At 47.4% G+C, this 20,123-nt stretch overlaps 1 protein-coding gene across 2 annotated transcripts in view; it reads left to right on the plus strand.

Moving 5' to 3' along the window:
• The window catches only part of PNPLA7 (patatin like phospholipase domain containing 7), a 128,348-nt gene that overhangs the window by 42,925 nt on the left and 65,300 nt on the right, over positions 1-20,123 (plus strand). For both annotated transcript variants that reach the window (XM_039719923.1, XM_039719924.1), the window contains exon 20: positions 9,564-9,677. In XM_039719923.1, coding sequence (XP_039575857.1) covers positions 9,564-9,677 — 114 coding nt within the window. The remainder of the gene's footprint in view (positions 1-9,563; positions 9,678-20,123) is intronic.

Below are 20,123 nucleotides of genomic sequence, written 5' to 3' on the forward strand. Positions count from 1 at the left end.
AAATGTCCATGGCTTTTTTTCTCTCTAAAAAGTTGAAACCCAAGAAGAATCTGTAAATGGCTTATGATTTCCTCAGGGGATTGGAGCATTGTCCTTTGGAAATGTAACACTGTTAGAAATCTTTAATTGCTGTGTAATCCTCAAAGGAATCACACAAAGGGAACTATCAGGATTACACTTGTCAGGCTTTTGTTCTTTATCAGTATTAATGTTATCAAGCAGCTCTGAAGCCAGCTGAATGTCACTGCACCCTCCACATTAAGGCTGCTTTGCTCTGCCTTTTTTAAACATGTGATTTTTTTTTTTTTGCCAATTCTCTGTATTTTTGTGATTTTGTCAAGCCATGACTGCTGCATTTGCTGAAGCTGTAAGATACTACAAAGCTATTTCAGGTGAATTCAGATTATTGCCACCTCAGGCACACTGTGCACAGACTGTAGTTGAGGGAATTGGTGGTGGGTGAGGTTCAGGAGCAGAGCTGGAAGACATGGTCCAGGGAGGGATTGTTCTCTTTTCAGCTTTTCCTCTCTCTCTTGATAATGCATTTCTAAAAATGATTATTTTCCTAGCAGCACCTTAGGTGTGAACTCATATTTAAAACATCCAACAAAAGCAAAGACAAAAAAATCCAAACCATCCATTGAAACCCACAAACAGCAAGCCCCCAGGATCTGCCAGCCCCAAAGGGAGGCAGAGGGAGCCTGAGGAATGAATTTACATTTGCACCACTGAATTAGTGTCACAATGAGATGAGAAGCTGTGTCCTGATTTCCAAGCCCATCTTGAGAGTGTTTTTGTTAAACTCAAATGGAAGAGGGCTTGATGTGCTTGATGGCCTGGACCACGTTATTTTTTGAGAGTATGGGGAACTCTGATGAGAGATAGTAATGGAAATTGTGACCTGCTGGGTCCCAGACAGGTGATTTCATGCACTGGACTGTCATTCCTTAAGATATTGGGTGTCCCCTTCTGCTTCCAGCTGAACTCTTCTGTGATAATTGCAGCTATCAGCTCACTCTTGATACACATCCTAATCCCCTGCAGGACAGCTTTTTACTTCCCTTGCCTCCTTCTCCTTCTCCCTTCCATTTTGAGGGATGCCACATAGAACTGGGCTGGCTGGGAACAGCAAAGGCTGATATTACATCCCCTTGAACCCTAGGAAATGCACAAGGCTGTTGGAAATTTTTCTTTTCCTTGATAGAACCCTTTTTTTTTCTTTTTTTAAATGATGTTTACAAAAAAAAATAAATAAAAGCCACTGAGAGAGAGAGATAAAAGTGATCCTTGTCATCACCACCAGAATGCTTGGATGGCACTGAGTGGTGGGAGCACAGTGCAGTGGAGGTGGCAGGAAGGATTTTTGGAGGGGTGACTTAGCATTGGAGGGTGGGGAAGGGTCCATGATAAAAGTTCCAGCCAGCTTTGGGACTCTTTGTGAAGCTGAGTTGAAAGGAATTGGATCTCTCCCTTCTAGAAAGTATCTGAGCAGCTCATCGTGGGTTGTTCTGTCTTTTTCTGTTCTGGAAGTTCAGGTATCATTTACCCAAAGAGGAGCAGCCTGTCCAGGGCACTGCACTTGCAGATCCTCTTCCAACAGCCTGGAGAAATGTGATTGTTTTGTTGGGTGTTTGGTGTGGTGTCTCAGGTGGCTTCTGACAGGATTTTTGGTGGTGTTTGGACTGTAATGTTGGGTTTAGGGCAGCACAACATGCATGAAACTTCAAGTCTCTCCTATAGCCACACATGTACAAGGAGTAAAACTGAAATACAGGAGGCTGGGCTTTTACCAATTCCCTTCCTAGCTTTAATCTTCCTCCTTTTGTCTCTTAACAATGTTCACAGCTGCAACAGGATTGTCATTGCACTGCTGCAAAGTGTAGGCTCAGTCCTTTGGGGAGAATCTGGGGGATGACTCCCTTTGCCCTAATTACAAAACATAGCAGGCTCAGCCTTGTTCCATTTTTACCTGTATTTTAGATCTGCTCTTGCATATAGCCATGTACAGATGCACAAGACTTCCATGCATGAGTGTGTGTAAATCTTTCATGGCTTTTTAATACGTTTCTCTATTAAAAATTGAGAGAGGGAGGTGTGGATTCTTCTTTGCACACAGCAGAAGGGCTGGATGTCCTCAGTCACGGGGTTAGCTTGGCACACAGGAGATTGCAGAAGGTGGTTGTTAGAACAACTTTGAAGAGTACATGGTGTTCTGAGTTCATCCACTGGCACTGCTCCCACAAATAGCATCCATTTGCAGTTTGTCTGGTTGCTCTTCCCACTCATTCACTGCTTCCAGCAGTGTCTCCTCCTTTGTCCTTTTCTGATACAAACAAGTTGATATTTCAGGTCCTTCTGAGCTGGGGCTGGAGCAAACACTGTTGGGATGAGCATCCTCTGCTGCTCCAGGTGCAAATGAGCTTGGAGAAGGGTGTGAGGGCAGCGTGTTCAAGCCAAAAAAAAATCAATGTTCCATGTAGGGTTTGGTTGCCCTTTGTGTAACATTGGTGGTGTTGCCTCACTGGATTCAGTTGCAGCAGCAGCAGCTCCTGCCCTGGTCTGGACACTGCAGTGACAATCCACAGGTGGCTCTTCTGTGCTCTTCCAGTGCTGTGCTGGCCTTGAATACAGGTGTGCTACCTGGCAGCTGCCTCACTGCCTGTCCCTTCCCCAGAGCCCTCTGAGCTGGCAGCAGATGTCAGTGTTGATGTTTCTTCTCTGTATCCCTCCTTTGAGTCCCCTCTGTGCTGGCCCTTCCCCAGCACCCTGGGCTGAGCTTTGGCCTGCTTTGGGGTGGGTGTTTCAGGGTGGAGTGAGAGTTCTGGCAGATGATCTCTCCAGTGTCTGTGCACCCCCAGTGTCACCCAGTTGTGTCCCTGTGAGGACAGGTCCTGCCTGTTCCCTTGGTGCTCCTGGTGGGAGCCAAGCCTGTGCTGAAGAGAAGTCAATACAAGTATCAGGCTAATTATCAGACAGTGATTGTGGCTGTCATGGAGGAAAGTTTGGAAAATGAAGAGTTTCACAGAATTCACAGAATCACTGGGTTGGAAGAGACCTTCAAGATCATCGAGTCCAGCCCAGCCCCAACCCCTCAACTCAACCCTGGCACCCAGTGCCACATCCAGGCTTTGTTAAACACACCCAGGGATGGGGACTGCAGCACCTCCCCAGGCAGCCAGTCCAGAACTTTATCACTCTTTCTATAAAAAACTTCTTCCTGATATCCAGCCTGTATCTCCCTTGGCCCAGCTTGGGGCTGTGTGCTCTGGTTGTGTCAGTGCTGCCTGGAGACAGAGCCCAGCCCCAGCTGAGCACAGGCACCTTTCAGGAGCTGTGCACAGTGATGAGGGCACCCCTGGGTCTCCTTTTCTCCAGGCTGAGCACCCCCAGCTCCCTCAGTGGCTCCTCTCAGGGTTTGTGTTCCCAGCCCCTCTCCAGCCTCGCTGCCTCCTCTGGATGCTCTCGAGTGTCCCAAGGTCCTTCCCAAACTGTGGGGCCAGAGCTGGACACAGTTTCAGCTGCATAATTTAATAATCCTTGGGGTCTAGACCTGCTTCCCAGAGTCTCCTCCTACCTGGTATTTTCTTGTGTGCTCTAACACAAGGCCCTGAAGGAGGGTTCCCCTGGTGAGGAAAGATTGCTGCTTTTCTGTGAGCTGGCAGCAAGGAAAAATCAATGGGAGAGGAAGAAATATGATGTGTGAGAAGATGACAGATTCTTGGTTGGAATAGTGGCCATAATGAAAAGGAACTGAAGACTGTGTTACAAAATGGATGGGATGGGAAGAACCAGTGGTGTAAATGTGCTCCTAGCCAGAGGCTGGGGAGAGCAGGCCTGTGGCTCTGAACATTTGCACTGGACGTGTCTCATCATGCACTGGATCTGCTTGAAATCTCACTTGAAAAGAAATAATCTCCACAAGAAACTGCTTGGAAAGAATCTGCATTTTTAGTGGCTGCTGACTGCGAGAAAAGTCACCCAACAGTTTGTTAAATTTGTCTGGAGAAGCAACATTTTCCTGCCAGCAAATCGCCTGCCCTACACCAGCCCCAGTTTGCTCCAGGAAGTTTCAGAGATGCTGAAGCCTGAGCAGCAGAAGAGCTGTGCTCAACACACTGGGGCTGTGCACACACCAAAAGTTAAGCAAATAAACTGATTTCTTGAATGCAGCTTAGAAAGGAATTTGTACTTAGAGCAACTGGCAGAATATGCCACTTGCTGGTTTTCACTTCCCAACTCTGTAATTTGGAAAGCTGTAAAGAACTGTTAGGAATGACTGTTGGAAATGAAGTCAAAGGAGGTCGTGAGAGTATAAATTGCTTTTCCCCTCCCTGTAGAAGATTTACAGCAACACTTTTTCTTCAGAAACAACTTGTAAGGCAGGGTTGTGAATCATGTGCATCGTATGGGATGGAGGCAGCAAAACCTGGTTTTGTCACTGTTTAACACTGAGCTAAGAGAACGTGTGGGAATCATGGAGTTCCAGACTGGTTTGGCTTTAAAAGGACCTTAAAACTCATCCAGTTCTATCCCTCTGCCCCTTCCACTCGATTGCTCAAAACTCCTCCCTGTCAGAATTCACTGGAACAGTACAAAGAGCACAGGTCTATTTTTAGTGGCTTTTTTAGGGGGGCTGGGGTGTTTTTATTTGTGTTGTGGTAGGAGCATCAGAACCACAGCAGTGCAGGAGGGCTCTCACCCATGGCCATATCATGATCAGTTGTAAGAATCACAGGGTGTGTAACACTGGAAATGGTTCTGTGCCCTCTGATTCACATTATTCCAGCATTTGAGACACTGTTCCTGTGCAATTCCCCCACATTAGAGGGAGTGAAGTGAAGGCAGTGATGGATAACAGATTTATGAGGGTGGGCTGGAGATCCAGAGGAATTTTGAGGATGAGGAGCCAAGGGGTTGACATTGGAGACAGAGGAGTGCTGAAGGGAACATTCAGCATTTTTGTAGGGCTGCTAAAACAAAGCACAGCAGGATTTCAGAGAGATGGAGTTCCAAGTGAAATTAGCACTGCAGTGTGGGCTTGCTGAGTTTATTGCATGAGAGAAAACCAAACAGCATCAGATAATGAGGAGGTAAAGAGAAGAGCAGCCAGTGCACGCTGAGCAAGGCTGTGGTGGGCTCAGCAGCCAGGGAACTCCAGCAAAAGCAGAAGATTCTTGGAGGGAGAGAGGAACAACGATGGCAAATGCAGGAAACTGAGAGAGAAGCCCAGAAATGGGCAGTGAGGTGGGACTTACTTGGAGGCTTGTTAGGAAGGAGGAGGAAGAGTGGATGTGACATGAGAAGAACAGAGAGGTACAGCTGCCTCGAGTAAGGAAAGGATTGTGTTGGCCTCAGCTGGAGGAGAAGTGGGAAAGATTCCACTGGTTCTTTTTGCACTGGAGCAAATGCTGTGCTCATGCTGGTGAGGATGAGTGATGCTAATGGAAGTCTGGGAAGGAGCTCAAGAGAGAACCTTGGGTGATTATGAAGCCAAACACATAAATAAACATTCTCTCCAGTCAGGTTCAATAAGATCTGAAAGATAATAATGCTATTTCTTGAAACATTTGGTTATTAATGTTATTGTGGAGGTTGTTTTGTGTTGTTTGCTGCAGCTGTGGTGGGTGATCAGAATGTTAAATTCCCCTTTTTGTGACCAAGGAAATAATGCTGTAGTCTTCTGAAGTGGATTTTGTTCATTTTGAAGTTCAAGCTGGATCTCTTAGTCTTGTACTTTTACAAACCTGGAAAAACAAGAAAACCTGTTCAAAAGGTTCACTGGGCAGAGCAGTCCAAGGATTTGAACATGGTTTAAGATAGAAAAGATTTTAAATACTCATATGGCATGGGACTTCTGGTTTTTCCTAAGCAAGAAGAAAAATATCTGAATCTCTGAACAGTTGATATCTCAAATGGTTTATTAAAAAATACAGAGTAAAAAAGTGGTTTTTTCAGGTGAGATCTGCAATTCAGTGTCAGAATGTTTTTGATCTCCAAAGGAGATGGGAATAACCAAAACCAAATGGGTTTGGCAGATTTCCACGTGCAGGAAATGTAGAACCAGTGCATAAAGGCTCTAAAACCACAGGGTGTGAAGAGAGGAGAATATGGTGAAAGTTGAGAATCATCCTGCAGATGATCCAAATGAGCACCCTCACACTTCAGTGAAGAGGAAATAGTTCATTAATTATTGAATCCCAGAATTATTTGGGTGGGGAGGGACCTTAAAGCCCATCCAGTGCCACCCCTGCCATGGCAGGGACACCTCCCACTGTCCCAGGCTGCTCCCAGCCCTGTCCAGCCTGGCCTTGGGCACTGCCAGGGATCCAGGGGCAGCCACAGCTGCTCTGGGATAATTTATAAGTGAATAATGGGGATTATTAATAAATACAGATATTGAGAACTCAGGTTAAGCAGAGTTTGAATTTCCTTGTGTACAGTGTCTGGGACCCAGATATTTTCCATGCTGGAATAGTGGGGTGTATTTAAATGAAAATATCAAAGATTTCCATAGTACCTGTATGTAAGAACAGTCCAAGGTCCAATTTCTGTAATCACTTGGGAATTGCAGTCAGCACTTGCAGGGGTCTGGGAATGGTGGTGGTGCCAGTCTGGATATTTGAATGGCTCCTTGGGAAGGAGGTTTGGAAAAGGTCTCCCTGTGCCCTCTGCTCTGTCAGAAAGACAAAGTTACACTTGGGAGCTCAAAAACCCTCCCTGTGGCTGTGTTTAAAGTTAAAATTTAATTGCCTTTTCTACAAATTTACAAATTTCATCTTTTCTGAAAGGCTCAGGAGCCCCTTGGAGCACAGTTGGTTTTATGCAGTCATATATCACAGAAATTGTGGCAAAGGATCTCGGACAGTTTGAGCGTTTTTCTTCTTGATACAAATTAAACTCAGTCAGGAGCTGAGAGGAAAGGTTTTATTTTAACAGCTGAAACTCTTAACCTGCTTTCAGGAGGAGGAAGGTAAATTACAGAGCCAAGAACCTGTGATAAAAAGCTGGTAATAGGAGAGGGAGATAAAACAGAACATCTCATACAGCCCTTTGGGGAGCCTTAAGAGGGTTTGTTTCTCCATAAATGTATGTACAAAGATGATTTTTTTTTGCCCTTCTATATAATTAGTTTAAAATGTGATGACAAAACAAAACATCCCTAGAACCTGAGCAAAAAACAAAGGCTGAGGCTTGCAAAATAAAGGTGCATTAAATCTCCCTGTGCAGTTTTCCGTGCAGAGCAGTTGGTGCTGGTGAAATTCAAGTTAATATTAGCAAGTTGATCTCAGTTTTCTGGACTAATAGCAAGTTTTTGAGCTCAAGATATTCTGGTTGGCTGGATTATCCATTTTGTGAGCATGGAGCCTTCAAAGGAGGGATCTTGGAAGTTATTGGAAGTTAGATCACTGAGCTGCATGTTTTGCACAAGGCTTTATTCATTATTATTATTATTATTATTATTATTATTATTATTATTATTATTATTATTATTAATCTGGTGCTCATTTTGTGTGTCTGAGCCCATAGTACTATGAGGAATTAATTGCTTCTGTTGGAATTTGCTGTCAACGTAAGCTTTGAAAAAAATCCTGAAAAAAAGCCCCAAAAATCAATCAAACAAAAGCATCAACCCCCAACCTCTAAACAACTCAAACAGCTCTAAGCTGATACATTATTTATTTCTTTTTCTAGTGGAAAATTAAAAATGCAAAGTCATGTTCACTTTGATTTGAAATGTGGGTAAATGGCATTTAGGACGGGATTTTTCTGTTTATGTTTTAACCCCAGTAATTACAGCTGCTACAACAACAAACATTCTTTTGGAAATGGCTGATCTATGGATTTTAAGCCCAATAAACATTGTCTGCTCTGGAACTCCCAAAAAGCAGCACCAGGCTGTTGCTGAGCAAGGCTGTGGCTCCAGTGCTGCTGCAGGATGAGGCCCTGGCCATGTGCAGAGGCTCCAGCAGGGAATTGCATTTCTGCATTTCCACACAGCACGAGAGGCAGGGGCAGGTCTGGGGCAGGTGGGGCTTTGGGCAGCAGCTGCATTTGTTTTTTTCCCCCCAGGTTGTTTTATTTGGTAGCAGATTCTCTCCATAAAGGAGAATATCTCATATTAACTCTCTTTGTGTCGCCATCTCCTTCTCTATACTTCTACTGTCAATGAAATAGATGTTTCTAGGTGGAGCAGTTGGGCTCTGGTCAGGGGGGTGTGTTCTGGTGTGGATCTTCCTTGTCTGGACACAGCCCTGAGTGAGTGCTCGAGCAGGGAGCTGGGACTGGATGAGCTCCAGTGCTCCCTTCCAGCCATTCATCTTCACACAGCACAGGCAAACATAAATATGTTTAAAAAAATTAAAATATTGCAAAAGCAATGCTCGGTTTTGGCCCAAATGTGCTGATTTGCCCCTAGAATCCCAAGCTAGTTTGGGTTAGAAGGGACCTGCAGGCTCATCTTGTTGCCACCCCCTGTCATGGGCAGGGACACTTTTCACCACCCCAGGTTGCTCAAGGCTCACCCAGCCTGCTCTCACCCCTTTTTTGTTTTTAGGAAGTCTCAATTATTTCAAGGTCGTTGGCATTCAGCTTCCAGAAGTAAAATGGAAGTGTTTCAGGGTGGCATTGAGGAAAGAGGGAGCAGTAGAGAAACAGGGCTTTCCTGGCTCTTAGATGGCTTTGTCACCATTAGCACTCAGGGCTGGAAAGCTCTCAGGGCTGCTCTGGGGCTGAGTTCACTCTGGGCGTTGTTCTGGCAGCTCTTGGAAGCAGCTCAGACAAAACTTTCCCTCTGGGGGCTCCCTGGGGCTGTGGGTTCTGTTTCTGTGAGGAACTGCAGCTGCCCCATGGCAGAGGGATTTGGGCTGCAGAGATGGTTGTGGCAGCTGAGGTGCCCTGGGTGACACCCCTGGGACAGGCAGGGCTCTGCTCCAGCTGTGTGGGAGCAGCACAGGTCCTTGGGAAGGGTTCAGCCCCTTGGTGCTGCTGTTTGGTGTTTGGTACAGGCTGGGAATTGTCCCCTGTGCTCTGTCCCCGGTGCTCTGGTGCTCTGTCCCTGATGCTCTGTCCCTATTCTCTGTCCCTGGTGCTCTCTCTGCCACCTTGCTGATGCTCTGTCCCTGATGCTGTGTCCCTGTGCTCTGTCCCTGAAGCTGCCCCTGGTGCTCTATCCCTGGTGCTCTCTCTGTCCCTGATGCTCTGTCCCTGTTCTCTGTCCCTGGTGCTCCCTCTGCCACCTTTCTGGTGCTGTCCCTGTACTCTGTCCCTTATGCTGTCCCTGTGCTGTGTCCCTGATGCTGTCCCTGTGCTCTGTCCCTGATGCTGTCCCTGGTGCTGTCCCTGGTGCTGTCCCTGGTGCTGTCCCTGTGCTGTCCCTGTGCTGTGTCCCTGGCTCTCTGTCCCTGTGCCGTGTCCCTGTGCTGTCCCTGAGCTCTGTCCCTGTGCCGTGTCCCTGTGCTGTCCCTGGCTCTCTGTCCCTGGCGCCGTGTCCCTGTGCTGTCCCTGAGCTCTGTCCCTGGCTCTCTGTCCCTATGCTGTCCCTGAGCTCTGTCCCTGTGTTGCAGGTGGAGGCCCTGACCCACCAGCCCAGAGCCACCACGGTGCACGCGGTGCGGGACTCGGAGCTGGCCAAGCTCCCGGAGGGGGCCCTGATCTCCATCAAACGCAAATTCCCCCAGGTAAGGGAATTAAAAGCATTTTCCTGTCTCTCAAAGGATGTCTGGGAGGCTCAGGCTGCCTGTTAGCACCACATCCTCTGGGTTTTCTGAGTGATTGATGAATTCTGAGGAAACATTGCATGCTCCGTGTCTGCCTGAGCGGATCCATCCCAGACTTCCACCAGCTTCCCTCTCATCAACTGTAGCAGGTTTTTATTGCAGGGCTGCTTTGTGTATCTGGGAGGAGTTCTGCTTAAATGCAGGATGTTAGCAAAGTGGAAATCACTAATCACTTAGTGTTACTGATGGGAAATGGAAGTTTGGCTTCTAAAATCCCTTTATAAATGTTATTAATTCCTCCTCCTCCTGGGGCTCAGAGTCCACCCTTGGTTCTCTGTACCTTTCTTTCCACAGCTTTGATATTTGGGGTTTGGGTTCCCTCTTCCTGCCATTTTAGGTTGTCAGTCCTCATTCTGCAGCTGCCAAATCTGTCTGTGTCATGAAGACTCTGATTGCTCCCTTTGAATCCATCAGCTCATCCTCTTCTTTAATTCACTTGACATTATATCTCTCTCCTGCAAATTTGGAGACCGACGGACTTGAAATTTAATTCTTTTGTCCCTAAGTGCATCAGGGACATTATACTAAGCACTAAATCATTGCATTGGCCTTACAGGCAATTCTTTAAGGCTGTTACTTCAAATTATTTCTGATTTGTCATTTTGCTGTCTTGAAGACCTAGGCTTTTCAAAAAATCAGATTTCTTTAAAAAAATCCTGCAAAAATAATAAACCTGATTTAAATACTTGTATTCTCTTGCTTTCCTAGCACCTTTTTTTTAACTGTACAGTATAAAGCCTCAATTCAGGCATTTTCATAGTACCAAAATGGTGGAGTTCTATCTGTGTTATTGCCAGGAGAATTTAATTATGACAATAAGTGTTCAGAAGTTATGTCAGTGAAAAATAATCTTTCTGGTTTCCCTGTAAGGATTATTTTTGCTGAAGTGTTTCTGAACTTCTCTTGGGGATTATTAAGGCACTTTTGGTCCCTGGAGCTCACTTGAGCAGACTTGTGAGTTTATTCCTCTCTGTTTAATGTGATTCCCTGCCCAGGTTCATGAACTGGGAGCTCAGTACAGAGCTCCCCACAAACTGGGGACAACCCAAACGTGTGACATCCACTCTGGAGCTGCTGTCAGCCATCCCTGTCCTTGTGACTGACCCAGGAGGGAGGGAATGACCCAGGGAGGATTCAAACCCACCTTTCTGCTTGTGTAGTGGATTATTTTAAATGTAACTGCTAAACATACAGACTGTAAATTTCCAGTGTCACAGACTGGTTTGGGTTAGAAGGGACCTTAAAATTTATCCTGTTCCACCCCTGCCATGGGCAGGGAACCTTCCCCTAGACCTGGTTGCTCCAAGCCCATCCAGCAATGCCTTGAACACTGCTCTGCACTAAGGCTGGGTTCTAATTCTGCCTCTTTATCTGGGGCAGGAATTTATTTCAGTGTCTCTCTTTCCTTTCTGCCAGCTGGCAGAGCTGTTTTCCCCTGAACAGTGATCTCTGTGGAGCTGTGAATCTCTTTGCTTTGCAGTTAAAATTGAGCTTGAGTGTTACATTTATAGCAGAATTCAAAACATTTATTTGTAATAGAATTCAAATGTCTTCCCATGTCTAAAGAGTAAAGCCCATCAGCCTCAAATTCCTGACCTTTTTCAGTATGGAATCAGTTTTCTCTAGACTTGCCTATAGTCTGGCTAATTAGTTGCAATGAAACAAAATGCTAAAATAGATATTTTAAGGAAATGTGTTGCAACACAGGTTGTTAGAAAGACACATTCGTGCTGCTGTTTGAGGTCGAAATTCTAAGTAGATGTTAAACTGGTATAAAAAAAGTAAGAACTTGCATTTTTTTTTTCTGTGGGATTGTTTTAGAACCCCACTAGAAATAGAAAGAGGAATATAATACAGACTTTCTGTAGGTGATTTATGTAGTTAATGCCTTCAGACTGTCTTAAAAACTTCAGGTAAAATATTTTAATATGATTTCAGAGTCCTTGTGTGTTTACTTTTTTGTCTGTTAAGTCCATCAGGAAATGCTTTGGGTTGGAAGAAACTTTAAAGCCCATCCAGTGCCACCCCTGCCATGGGCATGGATCCCTTCCACTGTCCCAGGCTGCTCCAAGCCTTGTCCAGCCTGGCCTTGGGCACTGCCAGGGATCCAGGGGCAGCCACAGCTGCTCTGGGCACCCTGTGCCAGGGCCTGCCCAAAGAAAAAAGTAAGAACTTGCATTTTTTTTTTCTGTGGGATTGTTTTAGAACCCCACTAGAAATAGAAAGAGGAATATAATATAGACTTTCTGTAGGTGATTTATGTAGTTAATGCCTTCAGGTAAAAACTTCAGGTCTTAAAACTTCAGGTAAAATATTTTAATATGATTTCAGAGTCCTTGTGTGTTTACTTTTTTGTCTGTTAAGTCCATCAGGAAATGCTTTGGGTTGGAAGAAACTTTAAAGCCCATCCAGTGCCACCCCTGCCATGGGCATGGATCCCTTCCACTGTCCCAGGCTGCTCCCAGCCCTGTCCAGCCTGGCCTTGGGCACTGCCAGGTAAGAGAGGAAGGACAGAAGTGAGAGAGAATTGAAGTCATGGAGCAAAACCATAGGGTAGAAATTTGGGAGACAGCTAGAAGAGCCAAAGTAAGCTTTAAAGGATTTTACTGGAGAGAAGTACTTGAGCTGGAAAGTGATAAATGTTGTGCAGATGACAGGGGCTGGTTCACTTTATTAGAAAAAGAATCCAGGCATTAGAGGATCAAAAGCTGCCCATGCCTGGACAGTGTCACATAGTTGCAAAAAAACCCCTAAAGTATGCTAACAGAATGCTTTTTGGAGTGAACAAATTCTGACATTCTCCTTGATGCTGGAAAGGCTTCAGCACCAGCCTGTGGCAGCACATCTGAAGGCAGAGGCAGACCAAAGGAGGAGAGTCTGGAGGACAAGGAGGCAGCTGAGTGCTGGTTAGAAATCATGACCTATAAAGAAAAAAAGGTATACAAGATTAAGAGAAGACATGGTGGCTATTTTCAGATGTATAAAATTGTCTTGTGCTGGAAAGGGCAGATGCTGCTCACCATACTGGAACAGAGCAACTGGGACTGAACTGAAATGGCAGCAGTTGCAGTGAGAAAAAGCTCATCTATGCTAACAGAATAGCATAGTTCACTTTTTGGAGTGAACAAATTCTGACATTCTCCTTGATGCTGGAAAGGCTTCAGCACCAGCCTGTGGCAGCACATCTGAAGGCAGAGGCAGACCAAAGGAGGAGAGTCTGGAGGACAAGGAGGCAGCTGAGTGCTGGTTAGAAATCCTGACCTATAAAGAAAAAAAGCCATAGAAGATTAAGAGAAGACATGGTGGCTATTTTCAGATGTATAAAATTGTCTTGTGCTGGAAAGGGCAGATGCTGCTCACCATACTGGAACAGAGCAACTGGGACTGAACTGAAATGGCAGCAGTTGCAGTGAGAAAAAGCTCATTCTACTCTCCAAAAAGACTAAAAGATTACTTGTTTTTATAACCTCTTCTAAAATGATCAGTGGAGTAATGCTTAGTGCTGAGCAGGGGGATGGACCAAATGAATTCTCTCTGTCCTATTTTCTTGGCTGTTATTCTAGGAGAGTGATTTATACACAGGGTTTATGATGTTGTTTTCCCCATTCAAGCAGAAGTAATAAAGTAATGAAGGGATAGCAGGTGCAATAGCTCTGAAATAATTGACTGGGTAGCAAGAGCTGGCTGGTGATTCAGCTGTGGTGGAGGATTTCCCTCTGCAAAGCAGAAAAACACAGGGCAGAAGCAGCTCTGCCTCTGTCAGCCCGATGCTGCTGCACTGCCTGCTGAGGGTAAGTTGGCATGAGTCTCACTTGGTGAACAATGATCAAAGAGGTGCTGGTCCCCAAGTCAGGTGAAATCCTCTCTTAGTTCAAGGGAGAACTGGATTTTTTTTTTTGGGTGTGCCTCTTGGCAACTTCTGCAGAGCCTGAATGGTGTGTGTGTGTTAACAGCCAAAAACTGGGCAGCTCCTGAGCTTGGGTTTCCCTCTGTTTGTTACCCTTGAGCTTTACAGAGCCGAGGAACCACAGAGCATCCTGAGCTGGAAGGGACCCACCAGGATCATCAAATCCCAGCCCTGTCCCTGCCCAGACCCCCCAAAACCCCACCCTGGGCATCCCTGGCAGCGCTGGCCAAAGGCTCCTGGAGCTCTGGCAGCCTCGGGGCCGTGCCCATTCCCTGGGGAGCCTGGGCAGTGCCAGCACCCTCTGGGGGAAGAGCCTTGCCCTGAGCTCCAGCCTGAGCTGCCCTGGCCCAGCCCCAGCCGTGCCCTCAGATCCTGTCCCTGTCACAGGGAGCAGAGGTGGGAGCTGCCCCCTCATGAGGAGCTCCAGACAGTTCCTATGAAGGCTGAAAACCCCTTTATTTTAGGAGTTAGTGGGAGGACTCCATCCTGCAGACTCTTCCCCAGCCTTGCTGTGTTTGTAGGTGATCCAGGAAGGGTTCCAACTCTGGAATGCATTGTAAGAAAACATTACCTGGTGCGTAAGAAAATTGTAGGACGTGGGTGGTGCTTGCCAGTGAGAACTGTGTGAAATGAGGGAAATCGTGCTCTGTTAGTCCAAGCAGTCATTCCAGTTCCTTGAGCTGAGATGTACAATCTGGAGAAGTGGAATGGCTGAGCCTTGGGGGAGATCCATGTGACTGCCTTCTGTTTTGTCTCCTGGAGAGCTGCTTTGGTCCTGGGAGAGGCAGGAGCTGATCTGCTGGGATCTTCCAAGTGACCCACCATAGCTCAGGTTATTGCGAGGGCTGAAACAGATGGGTGAATGTAGGGAGCCTGACCTCAGTTATAAATAACAGCCAAAACTTCAGATTATGTGCCCAGAAATGACAGATGTTGATTTCTAGGTCCTGCTCAGTCTGAAGAAGTCAAGTTTACATCATCTGGCTTCTAAGGAAAGCATCTCAACCTTGATTCCCTCTGGATGTGGCATCCTAGACATTCCCGGTGGAAAGTGGTCCATGGTGCCAAACTTAATGCTTCTGTTCACCCTGGTGCCCCCTGCTCTCCAGCACAGCCCTCAGGTTGTATGCCAGCCAGAGCATTTGCTCCCTGACAGCCTCTGTGCTCATTTCTGGTGCTGTTCGAAGCTCTCCAGCCTTGCAGGAGTGGAAAGGAATTGATTCTTTCTATTTTCATCCCTGCCTTCAGTTCTGGAAAGTAGGACAGGGAACCAGCTCACGATTCCTGGCACCGCAGAGCAGCGTCGAGGCAGCAGCGAGAGCACAAAAATCTGTGAGCAGATCACAGAGATGTTCCAGCACTGCTGCAGAGCTGGGATCGCATTTCCTAGATTAGCTTTGACTCTTTTGAGCTGAGTTAGTTTTTAGAATTCTAACTTGGAATTTAGACCTGATGGAAATGGTGTCGAGAATCTGCTTGGGAGCTGTGGGGGCTGAACTGTGAGACAACCTTTGGCGTGCTGGAAACGCATGCTGAGAAATAGAAAGAGTTTTTCTGCATCTTTCTTGTAATTCTCTGAGTCTGCCCTTGGGCTTTAAATATATTCAGAACCTGTCATCCATCTCCAAGTGGAGTTCTGCTATCTTCATAGGAGTATTTGAGCCAGAGCCTCTCTGAAGTGGCTGGAGCCTTCCCCAGGGTTATCTGCCTTACAAAGCGAGCTCTGTAATGTGCCCTCTTTTCAAAGTGCTGCCCACCAGAACTGGGCAGAGTGTGCGTCAGGGCTTAGGCTTGATGTGGCACTGGGGAATAGGTCAGGAGAGGCTGTGCTTCTGGATTTTTCTGTATTTGTTGTCCTGGCCCATTCCAGTAAGTGTTCCTCGATTGTAAGAGGAGTGGATGTGAAAAGGAGAGAAGGAATTCAGTGAACACCGTGGTCACTGAGTGAGGCTGGCAGGAGGGGGGTTTAATCAGCACCAGTGCCAGAATGACATTTTTCTTCAAGACACGATTGATCCCAAGCGTTAGAAGCTCAAACAGCCCCAGGACAAAGCTTCAGTTCCTCTGTGGGCTTCAGCAGCAGTTGAAAAGGTGCCAGGAATTGTTGTGAGGGAGCATTGAGGATTTGCTTTGTCACAGGCTGATCAAACGTCAAAGTTTCAATCAGAGACCCCTTGCTAAGCTCCCTGATTCCAGGACAAGCCAGTGTTTGTCTGATCTGGGGCCATGTGAAGCTGCAATAACACCCTGGTTTTATTCAAGCTGAGGATCTAATTTACTTCTCCTCCTCCCTTGTCCCTTAGAAAAAGTCCTTAAGAAAGCTGGTTGAGGGTAATCTCAGCTCTTGGAAAGAGCTTCCCAGAAGCTGTTCTGTGGATTTGTGTGGGTAAAAAATGTCTGTTTGCACTATTTGAACTCCCATTGTTCTTATTTTGTAGAACGGCAAACCCTTGGCAGGCTGTTTTTCATGGCAGCTCATCCATAAAGTCTCTGTGTGGCACAAAACCCTTTTACGGGTCTTTTAACTAAATCACACCTGAATGTGGAGCTCTGCAGTACCCTGCTGTGGAGGAACCAGTACATTGTTATTTGACATATTTAATTTCTCTCTGGTGACCAATGACCTGTGTCACAGGAGGTTGAGGTTAAAATGAGGAAAGGTTCTTCCCCCAGAGGGTGCTGGCACTGCCCAGGCTCCCCAGGGAATGGGCACGGCCCCGAGGCTGCCAGAGCTCCAGGAGCCTTTGGCCAGCGCTGCCAGGGATGCCCAGGGTGGAGTTGTTGGGGGGTCTGGGCAGGGACAGGAGTGGGATTTGATGATTTCTGTATACCTCTCCAGCTCAGGAGGTTCTCAGAGTATTCTATGATTGCAGTTTGGGGGTGCCTGTTAGGTGACTGAAGTTTTAAAAGCTGAACTAGGAAACATCTTACTGTTAGACTTGAAAGGCACTGGAGAGTCCACAGCTCACCTCCAAGGCTCCTTGTTCCCTGCAGCATCCTGGTCTGTTGAGTCTGGATGATGGTGGAGGATCCAAAGAGGAAAACCCCATTCAGTTTGTAGGGCTGCACACATGCCTTGGCCGTGCAGGGCTGACACAGCCATGTCAGGTTCATTCCTTCAGCCCAGGCTGCTTCCTGGCCCAGGAACCTGCAGGAGACGATGGGAGGAACCTGCCAGGAACCTGCCAGGAACTTGCCAGGGCTGGGGAGGCTTCCTGGGACCTGGCCCTTGGCTTTCTTGCACAGGAGCTTTGATTTAAAATCAGACAGTGAAAGCTGAACCCTGGTGCAGGGTGGGGCTGAAGTGATGAATGTATCTTATAGTTTGGGGTTTGTGTGTTTTCTTCTTACATCTACTTTTATGTGTTTCTTCTGTTGTAACTAAAAGGGCTTTGTAGTACACAGGACCTCACATCAGTTAGTTGTGGCTGTGAATTTGGATATTGGTGTTGATTTTCTGAAATTTTCCCCTGATTTAGAATCCCAATGTGGTTTGGGTTGAAGGGGACCTTGAAGCCCATCCAGTGCCACCCCTGCCATGGGCAGGGACACCTCCCACTGTCCCAGGTGCTCCAGCCCCAGTGTCCAGCCTGGCCTTGGGCACTGCCAGGGATCCAGGGGCAGCCACAGCTGCTCTGGGCACCCTGTGCCAGGGCCTGCCCACCCTCCCAGGGAAAATTCCTAATTCCCAATATCCCATTCCTCCCTGCCCTCTGGCAGTGGGAGCCATTCCCTGTGCCCTGTGCCTCCAAGCCCTTATAAATAGTCTTTCTCCATGTTTCTTGTAGGCCCCCTTCATGTATAGTTTTCTCTAAATCAAGAGTTACCTATGATGGAGGAAGCTTTGTTTGGATTAGTTGTTGTCTATCAGCAGATAATTCAGTTTGCCAGGCCATCCCATAATAATCACATCCCGTATTATTCACAGATTGAAATAAATGTCCATAGGAAAATATTTTCCAACTGAATTCTCATGGAAATCACTTTCAAAAGAGTTTTTTGTAAATCAACTCTTGTGTTTCACAGTTGAATAGGAACAAAAGCTTTAACCAGAACCCAGCCTTGGAAGATTAGCAGGGGTGGGTAGTAGTTTGAAATATTTAAATGGATTATAGGAAATACAGCACTGCAGAGTGACTGTAACCTCTTGGTGTGGGAATTCCAGTGGCTGTGGAGCAAGTGGTGCTCTGATAACACCTCAGACCCAGGATGGATGGAGCACTCAGCTCTGTGCTCCACCAGCAATGGCGGAGCTGAGATTCTGCCTGGCCACATCCTGCTTTGGAAACAGGAATTAATCACCCTAAAGAAAGGAAATGCTGCCCCTTGGGATGTGGTGTTTGGGCCTTGCCCTGCCAGGTCTGTGGCGTAATTGAACATTAATTAAGCACAGGGAAAATTAATGGTTTCCCAGAAGCTCCTGTGTAGCAGGTGGAGGAACAGACTGTCACAGGAGACAGGAGAGGTTTGGGGTGCTGGAGAGCCTGAGTGGGTCTCACTGGGATGGAGTTGATCCAGAAACAGCCAGGAAGGTGAGATGTTTGTAGGTAGGTGAGGTGCTGGGTGGTGGTCTGGGTGGGAGAAGTGGAATTGTGCTGAGGGAAGTGCTCTCCAACACCATTTGAGAAACAGAAACTCTTTGTCAGGTTTTGCCCTGCACAAAAATGTCTTGGGAGTTCATCTGAAAAGGGGAGTGGGTGGCAGGAGGAGGAGGAGAAATGGTCATTTCCCTTGGAAAGTGTCTCACCTGAACATCCTGCTCTGGGCCAGGGTGATGAGGTGACATCTGCAGTGGTGTCTGTGGGAGCTGGAGGGGTTTGGGGCTTTTGGAGAATGACACTGATGCACCTGGAGCCCCAAGTAGCTTTTGAAATGGAGATTTACTCAGTTTTTTAGACCTGTAAGGTCAGGTTTTGTCCTTCTGGCCTGAAAATTCTTGCATAAGCTCAGGAGAGTGGGGTTTTGTGTGCTTTGGGGATATTTTTGATGGTGAACTCAGTCACCTCCCTGACCTGGGCAGACCCCACGGTTTCAGACTCACTCCATGAGCCCCTGTAGGGCCTCTTTAGGTGCTCTGTGACCTTCCCGAGTCACCTCCCAGCCTGGGCAGGGAGCAGGGTGTGGGAAGCTGTGTTCCCTGGCAGTTTGGGGAGCTCTGAGCAGACCTGTCCTGGCAGCCAAGTGTCCAATCCACAGCTCTGCTGCTCGTTACTGTGATTAACTGTGATTAACTGAGCTGGCTGCACTCGCTGCTACTGCTGTTCCTAATCATGAGGAAGGATTAATTCCCCTTCCTCACCAACTAAACCAAGCTCAGCTCCATCCCCAGCACGAGGGGCCCAAAAGCTGCCTTTGCTTTACTACAGGCAATTAACGATCCTTGCCTAATTTAGGAACCTGCTGGTGTTGTTAGATCCGTCTGGGCTCTGACTCGCTGCCTTCTTGCAGATTTTTCTTCCAGCCTTAAATTGAAGCTGCCTGATCCTGTGCCAGCAGGAGGGATGTTTGCAGGGCTGGGTGCTAGAGGAGGCTGTAAAATGCAGGATGTGCCGTAGGGTGAGCACAGCAGATGCTTCCACCAGGAAGGCTGTCTGGCCTGGGTGATGGTGACACCCTGAAAATGAGAGAATTCTGCTTGTGCAGATGTCTGGGAAGTGTGCTGGGCTCTTCTGGCACTGTGGTTGAGAAAGGCAGGTGTTCCCATGGGGAAGGGGGCAGAAGGCTCTGGGAGAAGCAGTGCCCAGGCTGTCTCTGGCTCAGGAGTGCAGGGCAGTGCTGGGGGCTGCACCCCCAGAGGAGGGAAACTTGCTGTCTTCTCCAGGTCAGTCCAGTTCCTGCCCTACCCTACTGCCAATTCCCAGAGCTTTCCTTGAATTGTTAAGGTTGGAAAAGGCCCCAAGATCATCAAGTCCAACCACTCCCCCAGTGCCACCATGACCACCTCTAACTCATGTCCCCACGTGCCACATCCACACTTCCAGGGATGGTGACTCCACCACTGCCCTGGGCAACCTGTGCCAGTGCTGGACCTCCCTTGCAGTGAAGGTTTTCCTAATATCCATCTAAACTTGCCCTGGCACAGCTTGAGGCTGTTCCCTCATGTCCTGTCGCTTCTTACCTGGGACAAGACTCAGCCTTACCTTGATCTCCTGCGAAGTGCAGCTGAACAGGAGGGATAAGGGACTGCTGAGTCACAGCCCAGGTTCTGCACAGAGGTACCCACCCTGTACCTGCCCTTTGCCTCCATCTCCTCCAAGCACACTTGGAGTAACTGCTTCCCTTCAGTCTCTGTCACTGGCTCCTAGCCCAAGGGCTAATTCCTGCTTGTTCCTCATCCTCCCTGCCCAAGCCATCCCTGTCCTCTCCCAGATCCCTTGGCTTCCTTGTTGTCTATTGGGCTGCATTGAGCTGTGCTGCTCCTTCCCGTGCCCTGCTTCTGC

This window comes from Passer montanus, unplaced genomic scaffold, assembly GCF_014805655.1.
Source record: "Passer montanus isolate IOZ18808 unplaced genomic scaffold, ASM1480565v1 scaffold43, whole genome shotgun sequence".
NCBI lineage: Eukaryota > Metazoa > Chordata > Aves > Passeriformes > Passeridae > Passer > Passer montanus.